The sequence below is a fragment of the Hemiscyllium ocellatum genome, chromosome 5 (genome assembly GCF_020745735.1).
Source record: "Hemiscyllium ocellatum isolate sHemOce1 chromosome 5, sHemOce1.pat.X.cur, whole genome shotgun sequence".
In the NCBI taxonomy this organism is placed as follows: Eukaryota; Metazoa; Chordata; class Chondrichthyes; order Orectolobiformes; family Hemiscylliidae; genus Hemiscyllium; species Hemiscyllium ocellatum.
The window spans coordinates 62016375-62034374 of record NC_083405.1 but is presented as its reverse complement, the minus strand read 5'-3'; the positions used below and the strand labels follow the sequence as shown (position 1 = coordinate 62034374).

The window sequence follows — 18000 nt, the reverse complement described above, 5'->3', positions numbered from 1 at the left end:
TAGACAGTTCTAAGCTATGCCAAGCATGATATTGCATCCAAAACTCCTCAAGATCATACCTCACAAAGGAAATTCCACTTCAGTGAAACCAAGACAACCTGAATTGATATTTTAGGCTTCTTAATTGTTTAGTTCATCACAGAAACCCAAATAAATTTAGCTTCAACCAAATGAAGTCAACGTTTGTGCTCACCATTCACAGAACACCTACTTCAGTTTGGGTGCCACTGCAATTTCTTTATCTAAGACAATTGACGAACACAAGATGAACTTGGCCATCAAAACCCAACTCCAAACAATACAAGGCATTAGTCATTGATATATTGGAGTTTGTTTGATTAGCTTTGGTGCATCAGGCGTGAGAATAGATGAGGTGGCTGGGTTTAATTTCAGAGTTTAGTAAAACATTGTCGGATGAGTCATCTGAAGTCACGATCCTGGATCCATTCTGCATCATACTCTCTCCTAACTCCAAGGAGGCTAGTCATCTTAAGAGCTCCAACATGAATACATCCATATTGATTAACATCAGATTCATCAATTTATGATTCCTTTCAAAAGGAATAAATCATATTTCGTTAACCAGCACCTCTCAGACTTAAATCAGATGTTATTTCTTATAAGAATATATATTTGGTAATGCTAGTCAGTAACAAGTTACACTGATTACACATTTGAGAACTGTATTAACTTTGAAGCCAACAATAACATTTCAGCAGTTATAATGACAAACTGATTGAAGACAAATCTAAATCAGAAACTAAACGAAAATGGGCAATTTTATAAACTGCCAGAGTGCAGTTGTCATGGAAATTTCCATCAATTTTGGAGTAGTGGCCAGCGTAATTAAGTTAGGTAACTTAATTCAGGTAATTAAGTTACCTGAAGAAAAACTATTTTGAAAACAAAAAAATTCAAATCACGAAAGTTTACAGTTCTGGCCTTTTTTTAATACAAGTATAAGGCAATATTAATTTTAAATCGGCACTCTTCTAAAATACTTATTGAATAAAGTTTTTTTTGTCTTGATACAGCCAAGTATAGACAGGGTCCATTATAGTGCTTGCTGAACAAATATTAATATTCTACATCTGCTGCACACAACTAACGTATTTAAAATAACATTGCTGGAGAATGTTTAGAGTTCCTCTTTCTTAAAATAAAAGATGTTAGACTTCACTCATTGCACATCCATAGTATAAATTCCACTGGCTATAATAATTTAAGCTATGGAAGTTTTGATTGCCAAAATTACTGATAGTGCATGATGTAGACAGATTTTTGAAACATTAAAACTACTCATAGTAACATCTTGATTAATACAGACTTTGCATGGAAGATTAAAAATTTGATTATACTGACCAAGATTCTTTTAGGAAATTAGATTTGATGTCATCTTTCAGACCAGTGCAAGAAACTCTCGATGTCTGAATTACACAGCTTTGATTGCTGCCAACTATACATAAAAAGTATTCTCAGAACTATTGAAAAAACGGTTATGAATGTTCATTAGTCTAAATAAGCACTACAGTGGAAATTAAAAACTTCAAAACAGCATAAAGAATTTACGCATAGTAATGTCTGTAGAAATGGGAACAGATTCACAAGGAATCCTGAAATACTTACCATTCCATTTTAAAGCTGCTTCAATCTGCCATAATGATGTTTGGAGAGAATCAACCAGGAAAAGGAACAGAAAAAGTTAGCGAGATTGCTTCTGTTGGGACATAAAACTGAAACATTTCATTAAAATGTATTAAGGCAAAGTTTGTTCTGAAGGCCACATTTCACTGCTCGCTAAAATTAAGGTAACCTTGTGGCTGTCCTTCAAAAACGCAAGATTGCACGGGATGGTCAAATTGGCCACAGATCCAATTTCTTATAGCAGGCCATCTGCATTTACAAATGTGTAGGATACAACTGAACTGAAGAGAAAAATAGTTCATGTTCGCAGTGTTTTGTATTAAAAAGTGGATTGATAACTAACATTCATTCAAAGTACTTAATATAAAATTCATACAGCCATCTGAATCATAAGATTTCATGCTGGTATGAAATCTGGATAAACTTTAAAATAAACAAATAATTTTCTGCAATAACCATCAATAACAGCAATCAACACTAACATTTTTATAAGGGTACTAATATACAAACTCACAAAAACACATTTTCTACAGGAAAACCTTAATATTGCTCCAAAATGTACAATTCAATGTTTTAACAGTTTTCTACATCAGTTTATTTTAGCCTATTGAATGATGACTAGGATGCAAAAAATTCAGAGCCCAGCGAAGTATACTTTGTAGCTCAGCAACCCAGGTCATCCTTTCATATTAATTAGCTCTCATAAATAATTAGTGTTGCTGAGACAGGCAGTTGATGCACATCAAGGAAGATCCAGTCTTCTGTTCACTGAAAACAATCAGGTGGTTCATCTTCTTTACTCCCTGCCTACAAAGTGCATAACATGCACTTCGGTTGAAAGGAGTGTACCCATGAAGATCTTCACAGATGTTTTTATCACTGCTCCTTGACAACCAGCTAAAAGGTATATCAAGGATGCAGGAAAAAAACCTTACAGCAGGCTCTTATTCCTTCAACTGAGAATTCAACAAAGACTGGACGCTGTGTATGGGAGCCTGAGTGCGAGTATCTGTCAGGAATGGGATTAAAGTGTGAGTGCCCCGTTGCTTTCTGGAAACAGTGATCCAATTTCTTCAAGCCTCTCAATTTAAGAAGTGATATAGATGGTATTTCTACCAAATCACACTTAAATGAAGTGGCTATTCTTCATGTCAATGAAATGCACATTTTGATGGTTGAAGTCCAGCACATTACAAAACTGTAATTTTTTTTGCAAGTTGAAATATGAAAAATTAAAGAGCTCAATCATCTAAACTTGAACGTTAGACGCTAGTCTTCAAACATACATCCAAGAAATTCTTGGTGATGTCACTCAATTAAATTTAACCATTTTATGCAAACCAGCAAATAAATTTAAAGGAGTGCTGAGTGACGTTCTAATTGTTTTAGAAGAACATTGGGAGATCAAAATACTGGTGTATACAGTATTTCACTTGTGTGTAGGGTCATGAATTATTTTGAGTCAACGGGCTAATAAACAATTTTAGAGACTTTACGTTAAAAATGCAATGTTAATAACAGCCAAAACAATGGTAAAATTATAGCCCCAAATTAATTTAACTGCAAATCATCTGAAATTACAAAACAATTTATCTGATTTAGGAAATGAATATAATAGCTTCCATGAATTCTATGAGATTTGAATTTTGCTGTAATGGACATCTTAAAAAGTATACTAATCTTGTCACAAGCATATAAAGGCTAATAACTTATAATATTACATCTCCACCCTGGTTACGTAATGAAATAAACTCAATGAGAAAGAAAATTCAGTATGTGTTGCACTCAGTTTTTAGTCAACTAGATGTATTTAAGATTTTAAAGTGCAGTATTCTCTTCCAATTTGTATCAAAGAGGTGAGTCATCAATGGAATGATGCTATAAAAGGAAACTAAATTCTCAAACCTGAGCTGTATTTCTAAATGTTCAAAACTCTTTCCAAACTTCAGCATACATCAATGTCCACTACTGCCCAAATAATTGTTCAGAGTTAATTCTGAGTTTTAAAGTAACTGAACATGCCTCACTATAAGCCCACATGCTAGTCTGTCTAGGATATCAAGCAGTGGCAGTAGCAGCCACTTAGAAATGACACTAATAACTTATTTTCTTCAGGATGTTACCTTCTGTTGCATAGTTAGATCTCTCTGTTGTAATAATGTATCAGTCATCTTAGTCTCAAAACAGTACAAACACCAAACAAAAACTCTGGCCTGAAGAATTCCTAAAATAAACAACAAAACTAGGAAAACAATTTAGTGTAATATGTTCAGAATAAATGTTAATGTGACTGTAGCAAAACGCAAGAATGTTTTAACTTATAGAAATGTATGGCACACCAGGGACAATGAAACCTTAATTATGCCCATAAACACAAGAGGTGAATTTCAGATAACAAAAACTGGCAGATCAGAGTCCCAAGCACTTCAATTTTTAACTACGATTATTCCACAAAATACTGGCAACTCTAACTGATCACCTCATTTGTCATTACATTGGAAAAGTTTGATTTATATTCATATACATCAGTAAAATCACTTCAAAGCTGTAAAGTTTCTTCAGAACAATAAAGACTCTCAAAATAAGGTGATTAAATTATTATACTCCGAAAAATCAAAATCAGACATTTGCTAACAATAGATTTGCTTATTACCAATTTAAATCTAAATCATGACCTGTGTACCCAAATGAGATGTTCCATTTTCAACAGATTTACTGGCAGCTCAACTATCAATGGTACTCTGACCTACACTGAGTTTAGTCAATATAAATTCCCATCTGTATTCTTACAAATGATCAAGAAAACAGACAATTCTATGCAGAAATCAAGGTTTCACTGTATTTGAAAATGTAACATTAGTGATACACTAACATATTTTCTAAGAGCACATTTACTGTTGAAACTTAGGAATAAAGTTACCATTATTTTAGAAGTGTTTAATGATCGTGACTGAAACTTCATACCTTTTTGTGTTTAAAGCCAAGGAAATGCATCTGGAGATTCAGAGCAGATGTACAAACTACCTTGCAAATCTAAAATAAAAATATGCCTTGTAAAACATTACAGTAAATTTAAACGATAAATTAATATAGAATTAAACCTTTATGCATTAATATCTTATTAATTATAGAACTTTTACATGTAGACCATTTTTAAATATTATTCAAATCTCAAAAGTAGTAGTAGGATGCTCAAATTAAAAGGTTAGTGTTCAAAAAAGTTAGCTGAAGGCCGAAAAGTACTATACTCAGATTGTCAGTTAAAACAAAATACACAGAGCCAAATTAAGTAGTAAAAGTGGTAAACAGAGACAAACTGCATAGATTCATTCTTGTTTTGTCCCAGAGGCAGTGGGGTATAGCAACCTAGCATTGAGACAGCACACAGTTGACAGAAGCATTAGAAATGTCAATTTTCCTGCTCTTTGGATGGTGTCTGAACTGCTGTGCTTTTCCAGCATCACTCTAACCCTGAATATAATTGGAGTAAACAGTTTTGTACGATTTAGTTTGAAAGTGAAATTGCAATTATTTCAAAGCCTTGACATGGTTTAGCATTGTCCTTGCTCAGACTGCTAATCATACAAACCAAATCTGAGTCAGTAAAAATTAATCAGTATGGAAGAGATTAAAAGTTCAGCTAACCCATTTGAACCTATCCTATGCTGCCATAGGAAGTATGTAGTTACTCACTGAGCCATGGCTAAAACCTCCCTTCAGCTTTTATTTGAAATTAGATCTCAGAAACTCTATAAGCTTGATTTATTTTAAAAAATGCTTCTGTCAACTGAGTGCTGTCTAAACGCTAGGTTGCTATACCCCACCGCCTCTGGAACAAAACAAGAATGAATCCATGCAGTTTGTCTCTGTTTCCCACTTTTTCTTCTTAATTTGGCTCTGTGCATTTTGTTATTCAGTTTAACAAGATACGTAGATAACTTGCTATTCTGAATTCTGCCGGATTGTTGTACATTTCAAATTCCTTGCCTTAATACTGCATCATGCAACGAGTCCATGATGAACTTTTCATTCTTTATAAATGAACTCAGTTTAAAGATGAGCTAACAAAACTTAAATTTAGAAACATGAAACAACTGCATTATTTTAGATCAAGTTTTTTTAAAAAGGTAACATGACTCAATCATTTCTACAGTATCTATAAATGAGCATCAAAATCATAAAATGAATCAGCACATGTAACAACATAATTCTATCACAACAGTGAACATACAAACAAGATTATTTAAATCAGGACTTCAAAGCTTTTGACATTATCATTGTTAAAGCAGAATAGTGTAGTAATTCCAAATGCCAGGTAGTAGCTTCTGGAAGATTGCACATCAGGACAATGTGAAATCCCAACACAAAATCTCACTAGGAAATCAAAATTTCCTTGGATCAAATTATCCTGCACCTGAAACCTACAAAAAAAAAAGAAGTGTACCTTAGAGTGGAAGTTTTGGAAGGTTTTGACTTACTTAAGCATAATAATTACCCAGGAAAAAGTTATAAACCTGCTCTAATTCTAGGGTGACTTAGTTTAACGGTGTAATATACATTATCATTTGGTAATGTGAATCTTTAAAAGATACTGATGGACTATTGATTCCAGTTATGTGAAGTGACTTTATTTTAAAAGATGTCAGAAAATAATTTGGAAAACTGTTTTAAACATATTGCCAAGAAATGCGCCTTGTATGAACTCTGTGCTGTTAAATTCCTAAGTCTCTACAAAAGTTGAACTTTTATGAACCACAAAGGAAACAAACCAGGCACCACTATTTTTCAGTTCAGTTCTGAAGAATTACGTTTTTCAGTTCAGAACAATTTTACTCTGGTATGAAGGCTTTAGTTCGTGAAGTCTCCAAGCTGAGACAGACTGCATACAAGTTTTCAGAAATGAAGGATTATGTCATCAGAACTGGAAAGGCACCTCTAGGATACCAAACCGGAAAAGAGTCAGTTAAACAAGAAATTGAAGAGTTAGGTCATGTGGCCACTTCATTAGGATGAAGTACCTATAATAAAAATTGCTGTGTACAAGGTTGAAACTTTGTTTTATTGTTTATTTCTAAACTGGAGATTCATATATACATAGATTTGATTTTTTTTTCTTGTGCAAAAAACTGGTGTTCTTTTTTCAAAAGCTTAATATGTTTAATGTCTAACCACCATGATAACCAATTGTTAACCAGATTTGTTTGCTGGATAATTTTAACTTCTCCTATATTGACTGGAACACACTTACGTACAGGAACTTGGATGGGGAGGGAATTGTTAAGTATGTCCATGAGGGCTTCTTGAAGCAATAAGTAAACAGTTCAACTTAGGAAGGGGCTATATTACACCTGGTATTAGGGTATGAGCCCAGCTAGTAAACAAAGTTTCAGTGAGAGAGCATTTCAGAAGTTTTAAGTTAGTTATGGACGAGGATAAGAGCAGTCCTCAGGTGAAAGTACTAAACTGGGGAAGGCTGACTACAAGCACATTAGGTAGCAAAAGGGGAACATAGACTAGGGATGGCTGTTTGAGGGTAAATCTACTAGCATGTTAAAATGAAGGATAAGGGTGGCAAGATTCAGGAACTTTGGATGACAAGAGAAATTGTGAGCTTAGTCAAGAAGAAAAAGGAGACATACATAAGGTAAAGAAAACCAAAGACAGAGACCCGAAAGAATATTAAGAAACAGGAAAGAGCTTTAAATGGCATTAGGAGAGCTAAAAAGGTTCATGAAATGTCTTTGGCAAACAGGATTAAGGAAAATCCCAAGGCATTTATATGTACATGAAGGAAAACAGGGTAGTTAGGAAAAGGGTAGATTCACTCAAGGATAAGGGAGGGAATTTATGTGAGAAGCTAAAGGAAGTGGGTGAGGTTCTTAAAGAATATTTTGCATCAGTATTCACAAAGGAGAAGGACATGGTGGATAGTGAGTCTAGAGAGGTATGTTATTATTCTAGGGCATCTCAATATAAAAAGCATTGGGTGGTTTGAAAAGTGTTAAGGTAGACCTGATGGGATCTGGATCAGTGGTGCTGGAAGAGCACAGCAGTTCAGGCAGCATCCAACGAGCAGCGAAATCGACGTTTCGGGCAAAAGCCCTTCATCAGGAATAAAGGCAGTGAGCTGGAAGCATAGAGAGATAAGCTGTATCCAGAGTACTGAGGGAGGACATTGGGGCCTGAACATAATCTCTATATCCTCTTTAGTCACAGGAGGGGTCTCAGAGGATTGGAGAATAGCCAACATTGCACCTTTGTTAAAGAAGGGCTATGGGATAATCCATGAAATTCCAGGCCAGTGAGCCTTATGTCAGTGGTACGGAAATAATTAGAAAAGATTCTTAGGGACAAGGTGTACTGACATTTGTAAAGTTATGAACTTCTAATGACAGGCAGCATGGCTTTGTGTGGAGGTATGGTAGAGAAAGTATATGAGAGACTTGATTGAGTTTTTTGAGGAACAGAGAAATGATGACAAGGTGGTGGATGCTGTCTACATGGACTTTAGCAAGGCTTTTGGCAAGGCTCATAAAGAAAGTGAAGTCACATGGGATCCACAGTGAGCTGATAAGATGGGTACAGAACTGGCTTGTCATAGGAGAGAGGATAGCAGAAGAAAATGTTTTCAAATTGGAGATATGCTGCCACAAGAATCAGTGCTGGTACACTTGTCATTTGTAATGTATGTAAATATAACATAGATAAACGATTTGGAGGAGGATGTAGGTGTTCTGATTAGTAAGTTTGCTGATAACAGAAATATTGGGGGTGGTGAAGACAATGAGGAGAATTGCCAAAGGATTCCACAGGCTCTAGATTGGCTGGGGACTTGGTGGGAGAAATGGCAGATGGAATTTAACCCAGACAAATGCAAGGTGATGCATTTTGGATCGTCTAACGCAGATGTAAGTATATAGAAAATAGCAGAACACTTAGAGGCATTAAGATACAAAGGGATCTCGGCATACAAGTCCACAGTTTTCTGAAAGTGGCAATACAATGAATAAGGTGGTCAGGAAGACATATATCGTCCTTGCCTTCATCAGTTGGGCATAGGGGACAAAATGACAAATCATGTTGCAGTTGTATACAGCTTTAGTTAGGCCACATTTGGAATGATGTACACAGTTGTGGTAGCCACACTACCTGAAGGATGTGGAGACTTTGGAGAGGCTACAGAAATGGTTTCCCCAGAATGTTGTCTCGTTTGGAAGATATTAGCTGTGAGGAGAGATAGCAAACAGTTTTCACTTGAAAGTCGGAGACTGAAGGTTGACCTGATAGAAGTTTACAAAATTATTAAGAGGCATGGATAGAATGGATGTCAGAGTCTTTTTCCCAGGTAGAAACGTCAATCACCGGGAGAAACATGGTTTATGGTGAAAGGAGGAAAGCTTAAAGGAGAACCGAGAAGTAATTTTTTGGTTTACACAGAGGGTAGAAAGTGCCTGGAATGTGCATCCAGAGATGATAGAAGCAGATTCAATGGCAGTATATAAGAGGCAATTTGACAAATACCTGAATACGTAAGGCAAGAGGGATATGGACTGCATTGAGGCAAATGGCTTAGTTTTGAAAGGTGCCATGTGTCACCATTGGCTTGGTCAGCCAAAGAGTCTGTCCTTTTGTTCTCACTTGAAATCTCACCACACCCCTCTACCCCAAACCAAAACTCACCCCTCTACCCCAAACCAAAACTCAATGGAATGCATTGCCACAGAAAGCTGTGGAGGCCAGGTCATTGAGTATATTTAAGACAGAGGTAGGTAGGTTCTTGAGTATGAAGGGGATCAAAGGTTTCAGGGAAAATGGGTTAAGAAACTTATCAACCACGATTGAATGGCAGAGCAGACTCGATGGGCTGAATGGTCTGATTTTTGCTCCTATATATCTTATGGCCTTAAAGCATCTCATTACAAACATAATATTTCATAGTTTGTCATGAAGTATTGTTACATAATCTAATAGTTCTGAACATTCACCAGCTGTTTGGAAATAACATAAGCACTTAAACAAGGCATAGAACCTTAGCCATAAGTGTTTTTTTCAAAAAGTAAAATAATTCATAATTCACTTTACCATTATCAGCCTTATCTGCTTTAGTTGACAAGTCCAGATATAATATTTTAATCCAACATGTGGTAGTTCAGGTTTATCAAATCAAAATATTAACTACTGAATAAAGCAAAGTATTAAAAAGCCTCCTTGTAAGAGTTTAAATAAATACTTACATCACACCAAAACATAGTCACCGGTTTGCCCTCTTTGCTGGGAAGAAATCCATCACTTTCAGGTAACCTTCCACTGGCAGGTGCCTCTGTCCTCTCAGGTGGCCAGGTTTGATCTGTGGTAGCTTGCAGTTGGTCTTTATTGGACATGTCTGCTGCCTCATTCTTAGGTTCATTTATGTCACTTGCATTAGTTTCAACAGTCAAAGGTTCTTTCTCATCAGTCAGTTGAGGCTGAACTTTATCTGCCTCCTCCACAACATTTAAATTTCCTTTTTCAGCATTCTTTGTTTGGGATTTAGGCTTGGCAAGTATACTCTTAGTCTGAGCTTGGCTTGAGGCACTTTTAGCAACTGAAAAGTCACTGCTGGTTTTACCAATTTTTCTGCAACTTTTTATGGCAAGCTTTTTCTTTCTGTCAATACAAGCTGGGGTTCTATTCCCTTTGAGGACACCTGTTTTTCCAGTTCTTCCACTAGATAGCGTTGATTTGGTTTTGCGCATACCAGTCTTAGCTGCCACTGCTCTACCATCATTAGGAAGGTTCTCTTGTTTTGTGCCACTCTTTGTTTTATCATTATTAGCTTGATTTTGGCCCAACTCATTCTGAACCAAATCTTGTTCACTGCTGGTAAAATGATCTCCAACTTGATCTACCTCAATCAGAGCATCATCATGCTCTCCACTGGTGGACTGATTTTCAATTTCATTTTCAATTTGATCTACCTCAAATGGAGTTTCATTTCCATCAATAGGCTCGTTTTCAACTTGCGCTGTTTCACTCTGTGTTTCATCTTTTTCACTGCTGTTACTGCAAGATTGGACTTCTCCTACACCTTGCACATCACTGTTCGCCTGAACAAGAGCCTGGTGCCCAGCATCACTAATTTCGCTTTCAGCATTTTCAGCCTCGGGTTGGACTTTATCGATACTACACTCATCTTCATCACGTTTACTGTTCGGCTGAGCTTGATCTTGGCACGTTTCATCCATCACTTCATCTTGACCACTATTCGTCTGAACTCCGGTCTGGTTTTCGGGACTTTTTGTTACATCTCTTTCATTACTGATACCGTGATGTTGGATTTCACTTGAATCTTCTTCTGCGATCTCTATCCCGCGCTCAGCGTTTCCATCCGAGACAGTTTGATGAATGTTAACCGCATCACTCATGCTTCAGGGCGGAAACCTACAATAGATCAAAAACAGACATTTTAAAATGCAGCTAAACTGCAAGCATATTTTCAAACATATCAAGGTGGAAAATATACGATGGCCTATTTTGAGGAGGGAAGAGCTGTGATACCGAGGCCGACTGCAGCACTCGTTATTCCTCTGCTTGTACTTTCTCCTCAAGCGGCCTTTCGAAAGGGTCTGGAGTCACGTAACCCCCCACAAAGTCCGAGCGGTGGCAGCTGGCCGCCGGCCTCTGGCCTCCGACCTCCAGCCTCCAGCCTCCTTCCTTCCCTTCCCGCCCCGCCACAACGTTTACATTCCAGTCCGCCCGTAGTTACCAAGCGGACCGCTCCGCTCCGAGACTCCGCAAACCGTCGCTCTGCAGTCCCGGCGGTGTATTTCCGGTGCGTCTGACATCACTTCCTCACGGCGGGGCCGCCTGTGCCTTCGGTACGCATGCGTGGAGGTGAGAGTCGCGCAGCTGGAGGCTCAGGGCTCACCGGGGAAACAATCTGACATGGACTCGGCGTCTCTCATCAGTTGCGTTCAAGCTTTGAATTCTTCCAGCGTCGTTTTAAATTATTAATGCTAAGAAATCCATTCATCCATTGACTTTTTTTTATAAACATTACAAACTGAAAGCAACCCTAGAGTATAGTAAAAACTGAAAATGATGGAGAAACTCAGCAGGTCTGGAAGTATCTCCTGAACTGCTGTGCTCTTCCAGCACCACTGATCCAGAATCTGGAAGTATCTCTGTTCAGTTTTCGATCAAAGAGATGTTCAGAGCGGAAACAGAACTTCAGGTCCAACTCGTCCGTGCCGACCAGATATCTTAAATTAACCTAATCCCATTTCCCAGCATTTAGAGGCCCACATCCCTCTAAACCTTTCCTATTTCACATATCCATCTAGATATTTAAAAATTTTGTTACTATCAGCCTCTACCAGCTCATTCCATTCTGGAAAAAAAACTTGTTTCTCTCTCCGTGGATGCTGTGGTTTCTCCAGCATTTTATGTTTTTACTTTAGATTTCCAGCATCAGTTGTATTTTAATTTTTCTTACTTAGTGAAAGACTTTGCATGGTTACACTGACCGAGCAATGGGTATACATGGATGTATGTTTGCTCACAGAGCTGGAAGGTTTGTTTTCAGACGTTTCATCACCCTGCTAGGTAACATCATCAGTAAGCCTCCAGTGAAGCACTGGTGTTAGTGACCTGCTTTTCTTGGGAAACATTGAGAAACCAATGCCATTCGACAGAGCGCCATCCATGAACAGCTGTATTTCCTGCACAAATGCCTAAGGAAATAGGTACTCTCGAAATGTCTTAAATACAAACCTCTCCCTTAACACCCCACTAGCCAAAAGAAAGCAGAGCAAAACGGCCGCAGTATGCTGAGAGGAATGATTAATGATGCCCACGGCAGACTCCATAAATACAACCGGTAAATTTTGCACTTACTTCACTAATGCAATAGACCATGAATGGACAGACGCAGTGCAATGAACCATAGACATTAGACAGTGACAAACACAGAAAATGAAAAAACCTAGACCTGCAGAAAAAAACTAGACAAACGCGCACAAAATAACAACACAGACAACACAAGTGTGGATAAAAAAGCCTATCTGACTGATCCTTAACAGACACTGAAAAAGCCATCTTAGTGTGAGAAACTAAGCTCATACACTTAAATAATTTCAGTCCGAGACAAAATCTGAATCAGTAGCGTCCTTTATTTAACTCTTGCAAGAGGGTGTGATGTCCACTGTCTGTCTACAAGGCAAGGGACTCACACCGAATTAAACGAAGACTCAATATTTATATAATTTGGTTTCTTTTTTTTTATTTCATTGCTCCTCCTCTGTTTACATCTTCCACTTCCCTAAGAACGGCACCCATTACTCCTGTTTATCTCTTGCCTTATCCGGTCTTATCTGTGACAAAATGCTTATTTCTGGCCTCATAAGGCCGTTTGACCTCATCCTGCTGTGGGTCATTGTTAGGCATATCCTTTCCTTACCATTATCTACTCCCTCCATCTGTGCCGCCCCTCTCATACAGATCCTTAAAACCCTTTTAATTGGTGTTTGTTCCTGTGTTTCTGTAAAAGTGGGAAACAGATGTTTATACCTACTGTTTGTACAGGCGCATCTAGCTTAACTGCCTCTCCTCACAGCATCTTATCTATTCGCCTGTAATATCTACCATTGTTTTGCAGTCCCGTTTCATTCTTACATACAATTTTAGCTAATACAAAAAACAATTATGCATTTCCTCCACATAGTTTCCATTCTTCTTGACTCAGCTCTTGGCTGAAATAATTACACACTGGTGTGAGTTCATTTACTTTGTATAAGTAATTATAATTGCAGACGTAACACTACTTTACCTATATCCCACAATTTCCCCTTTTTCTTTAATTACCATTTGTTATCTTCCGCATTTTTCTTTTAAGCATCACCCCCGAAATTCACAACCATCATACCGGAGATTTCATCTATCCTGGTCTCACTCATCCCCTCATTATTTAGTCAAGAAAGTTCCTCTGCCTGATTCCCTCTGTTTCATTAAGGCTGTCTCAATCAGTCTTTGGTGAGCCCTCATATATAGGGTATGATACAACAGCCAATGGCCACCAATACCCTGACTACTACCATCAGGGAAGTAAGGATGGAAACCACCACCCCCTTCCATCTTCCAAACCAGGATTCAAGCCATCTCATGAGAGATGTATCTACTCCTGAATTCGCAGCCAGTTCCTCTGCTAAGGTAGACAATCCCCTTAAGGCCCGAGTAATTGAACCATCAGGTGCAGTGTTATTAGGAATAAAGGTACAACAGCTTTCTCCTAACATCACACATACACCCCCTTTTTCTGCTAGAATCATATCAAGGGCCATTCTGTTCTCCCATGCCATCCTACTTGTCGCATCAAGCTGTTCTGATATTCCTTTAACCGCATCTCTTGTATAATTTATAAATCGCTGTTGATTATAGAAAATGTAATTTATCCAATCTACATTTTTATTAATTGTTACCCACCAAAGGAGAGCTGACTCAAAGCCTGCTGCAATCTGGTTACGAGCCTTGAACTCATCAGGTACCCCCCCCCCCAGGGACTCCTATAGAATCGAGATAAATCCTGTCATCAAAAGAAGTGTGTAACCGTGATCTCTTACCCCTTCCCTTTTTCCCTACTATCTTTTCCTTCTCAAATGCCAGGGTAAATGGAATTGCCAATAGTACAATTGCACATATCCCTCTCCAATCCAGGGTGGGTCTCAATATTTTGCCTCCACAGTACCACCACCTCCGCTTGGGGAACCTTTAGTGCTGAGTAGTTCCCTCCCTTCTCCGTTTCGGTAACATTTTTAATCTCTGTACATAATTTCAGCTCCCCCAAATCTCTAGACTGACTTGTACCTCTTCTACGCACACACGACGTGTGATTTCCAACTGCGGCGGAAAATGTGGGGGGGACTTTTGCATCTTTCTTCTTCAAGGGAGGGAACATCAGAGATAGGGCGGTACAATTCCTATCATTCCATGCAGTCTCATCCTGACACAGGGCTATCATACATTTCATGCCCTTCCTGTCTCGCTTCCACCCGAGCGGAAAGGGAACCACCTGGGCCACTGGCCTACCAGAGGCACATGCATAGCACATGCTTTTTACAGTATACTTTACCCATTCAACCCAGGCATTTGCATCCCCGTACCCAGTTTCCATTTCGATAGTCTGTTTCAAGTCCTTTACCTCTATAATTTTTACTACTTTAGGATCATCAGGAGGGGTGAAAGGTTGTATCTCATTATCCAGTAGTTCCACCCGTTTTCCCTGTCCTACGCTAATTCGAAAACAACAGCCCGAGAAATCCTTCCCGTTTGCTTTCATTTCTATCCCAAATGTTTCATTTAATTGTATCTGATAGGTTAGATTAGATTAGATTACTTACAGTGTGGAAACAGGCCCTTCGGCCCAACAAGTCCACACCGACCCACCGAAGCGCAACCCACCCATACCCCTACATTTACCCCTTACCTAACACTACGGGCAATTTAGCATGGCCAATTCACCTGACCCGCACATCTTTGGACTGTGGGAGGAAACCGGAGCACCCGGAGGAAACCCACGCAGACACGGGGAGAACGTGCAAACTCCACACAGTCAGTCGCCTGAGTCGGGAATTGAACCCGGGTCTCAGGCGCTGTGAGGCAGCAGTGCTAACCACTGTGCCACCGTGCTGCCCGTTTGGGGGGGTGGGGGTTGCGCCCCCGGCCCCCCCCCCCAAATAGCTTCATGCTATGTGGTTTTTTTTATTGTTAGGTATATTGGGTTACGCTTTTTATTGGGACAATCGTGAGCTGGTCGGAAGGGGGTCCGGTGTACTGTCACGAGACCATTATACCAAGTACCATCCCCATAGGACTTAAGATATATCTCAGAGCTGCGGTACTGTCTCTGATTATCTACATTCCCACAATTTACTAAGCTGCATGCATCGGCATCTATTACTTGTGAATTATCAGACTCAGGAACCGTTAGTAATGCATATGAAAATGATATTTGACAAAATCCCAATACTAAGAGGGCTAGCATCATAACTCTAAGCATTCCCAGTATTCTAAAAATCATGCTGAAGCACAAAAAGACATAATATACAATCCTACGGAAATAATCCTGCGCTCGCGTCACCACTATATAATCAGTTACTCAAAGTCTCTTTAGTCTGAGTTTCAGCGGGTCTTGTGTTGATTCGGCTGTCCAGAGTTCTTCCTCAACTGGAGAGTCCACTGGCCCTTTGATCCGAGTGTAGTGAGTCCAGCCTTTCTCCGCCGTCCTTATTGCCGTTTCGGTAGTCAAAAGAGCCTGGTACGGCCCTTCCCAGTCCGACTGCAATTTAGTCTCTGTCCATGGTTTTACTAAGACCCAATCTCCCGGCTGGATGGGATGAACGGTGAATTCAAGGGGTGGAGTCTGTGCCAATAAACCCTGTTTCCTGAGGAAAGACAAAGAGGAGGACAAGCCCAGTATATACTTCTTTCAGAACAATTCTTTAGTTTTGGGAATTGGCAATTCTCCATTCGTTCCCAGATAAGGTAATCCAAATAAGGTTTCATAGGGGGCTAGTCCCAAATCTTTCCTTGGGGCTGTTCGTACTCGCAAGAGAGCTATAGGTAAACATTTGGTCCAAGGGAGTCTGGTTTCTATTATCAATTTAGAGAGCTGTCGTTTGAGTGTTTGGTTCGTTCTCTCAACCCTTCCTGATGATGGCGGGTGCCATGGAGTTTGGAACTCCCAGGAAATTCCCAACCCTTTCATAACCCCCGTAACACTTTAGAAGTAAAATGAGTTCCTTGGTCGGAATCTATATGGTTTATTAGCCCATATCGGGGAATTATGTGCTCCAATATTGTTTTAGACACCCCACTCGCAGTGGCAGTCACAGCCTGCACACACTCAGGCCATCCCCGGGATACTGGATCCAATAGCTTCGAAAGATATGCTACTGGCTGTTTCATTCCTCCCCACCTCTGGGTTAATACTCCCAAAGCTGCTCTCTTATCTACAGTAGCAAAGAGGTGGAAAGGTTTATCTAGGGAAGGTAAGGCTAACACGGGGGGCATGGATCAGATCTCTTTTGAGTTCCTCAACTAGTTCTTTTTCCTCATCATCACAACTTAGACATTTTGGTTCCTCCTCTAATAGTTTGAGATATAATTTCTTAAGTCTTTTGAGCATAGGAATCAATCCACAGTCTGCAATATCCCGTTAGACACAAAACTTTACGTAACTCCCGTTTAGTCCTGGGCAGCGGCATCCCCACTATTCCCTCTATCCGTTCCGGGCTTATCTTTCGCTTTCCCTCACTAACTAAATGTCCCAAGTATTTATCTTCCCGCTCCACATATTGTAATTTGTTTTTAGATACTTGCAGGCCCTGCTGGCCCAGGAAATTCAATAATTTGTTAGTGGCTTCTACTATTTTTTCTCTTCTTTTTTCGGTTACTAAGAGGTCAACTACATACTGCAACAGGGTAGACCCTTGGGGCTGCTACATTTCTCCAATATTTGTTCTAACATGTGTCCAAATAAATTCAGGGATTCCGTAAACCCCTGGGGGAGCACAGTCCACCGGTATTGCTGTTTCTGTCCTGTCTTCCCATTCAACGGCGAACGAATTCCTACTTTCCTCCGCCAAGGGACAAGCCCAAAAGGCATCCTTTAAATCTATCACACTAAACCATTTGTGGTCATGAGGGATCTTACTTAATAACGTATAGGTGTTTGGCACCACTGGGTGTCTGATCTGTACTATTCGATTTAATGTTCTCAAATCCTGCACCAATCGATAAGTCCCATCAGATTTCCGTACAGGTCGAATTGGGATATTATAAGGAGACATACATGGCTCCAACAATCCATTTCTAATCAGTCCCTCAATTACTGGCTGCAGTCCTCGTTTACCTTCTATGGAAATGGGATATTGTCGCTCACAGACAACGTCCCCTTTTTTTTAAAACTTATTTCAAGGGGAGGGATCTGTACTCCTCCACGATTCCCTTCTCTAGCCCATACAATACGGTCTGTCTCTCTCCCCACATCCTCTCTGTCCTACATGCTGCCACCCGCCGCTCCAGTTGCTCAATATTGGTTCCATTTTTTCTTAACTACCTCATCAACCGTAGCTACCATCATTTTCATCTTCTGTTTTTGTCTCTCATCCTCTGTCTTTACAAACACTTTCTGCGCCTCTCTTAACAATTCATCTAATGGTTTTTCACTCCACCCTTCTATCTTCTGTATCTTTTTCTGTATGCCTTTGTCACAAAATGTACTTTCAAAAGACCCTGTACCACTGGGTCCTCAGGGTTCATTCCAGAATATTTCTGCATTGAGTCTCTTAATCTTTGCAAGAAAGCTGAGGGAGTCTCATC

General features: G+C 39.4%; 1 protein-coding gene and 1 pseudogene across 4 annotated transcripts in view; both read right to left on the bottom strand.

Moving 5' to 3' along the window:
- Positions 1-11451, bottom strand: part of si:ch211-197h24.6 (uncharacterized) — an 88359-nt gene extending 76908 nt beyond the window's left edge. For 2 of the 4 annotated variants that reach the window (XM_060824791.1, XM_060824793.1), the window contains exons 1-4: positions 11390-11451; positions 9879-11064; positions 4609-4677; positions 1627-1651 (exon numbers count right to left, since the gene is read on the bottom strand). In XM_060824791.1, coding sequence (XP_060680774.1) covers positions 1627-1651; positions 4609-4677; positions 9879-11048 — 1264 coding nt within the window. In that variant the 5' untranslated portion in view covers positions 11049-11064; positions 11390-11451. Of the gene's footprint in view, positions 1-1626; positions 1652-4608; positions 4678-9878; positions 11065-11181; positions 11310-11389 lie in introns of those variants that run through there. The other 2 variants (XM_060824792.1, XM_060824795.1) reach the window with 2 other exon arrangements.
- A 136-nt stretch (positions 11452-11587) lies between these two features.
- On the bottom strand, positions 11588-17468 carry LOC132816196 (uncharacterized; annotated as a pseudogene).
- Positions 17469-18000: the final 532 nt, after the last annotated feature.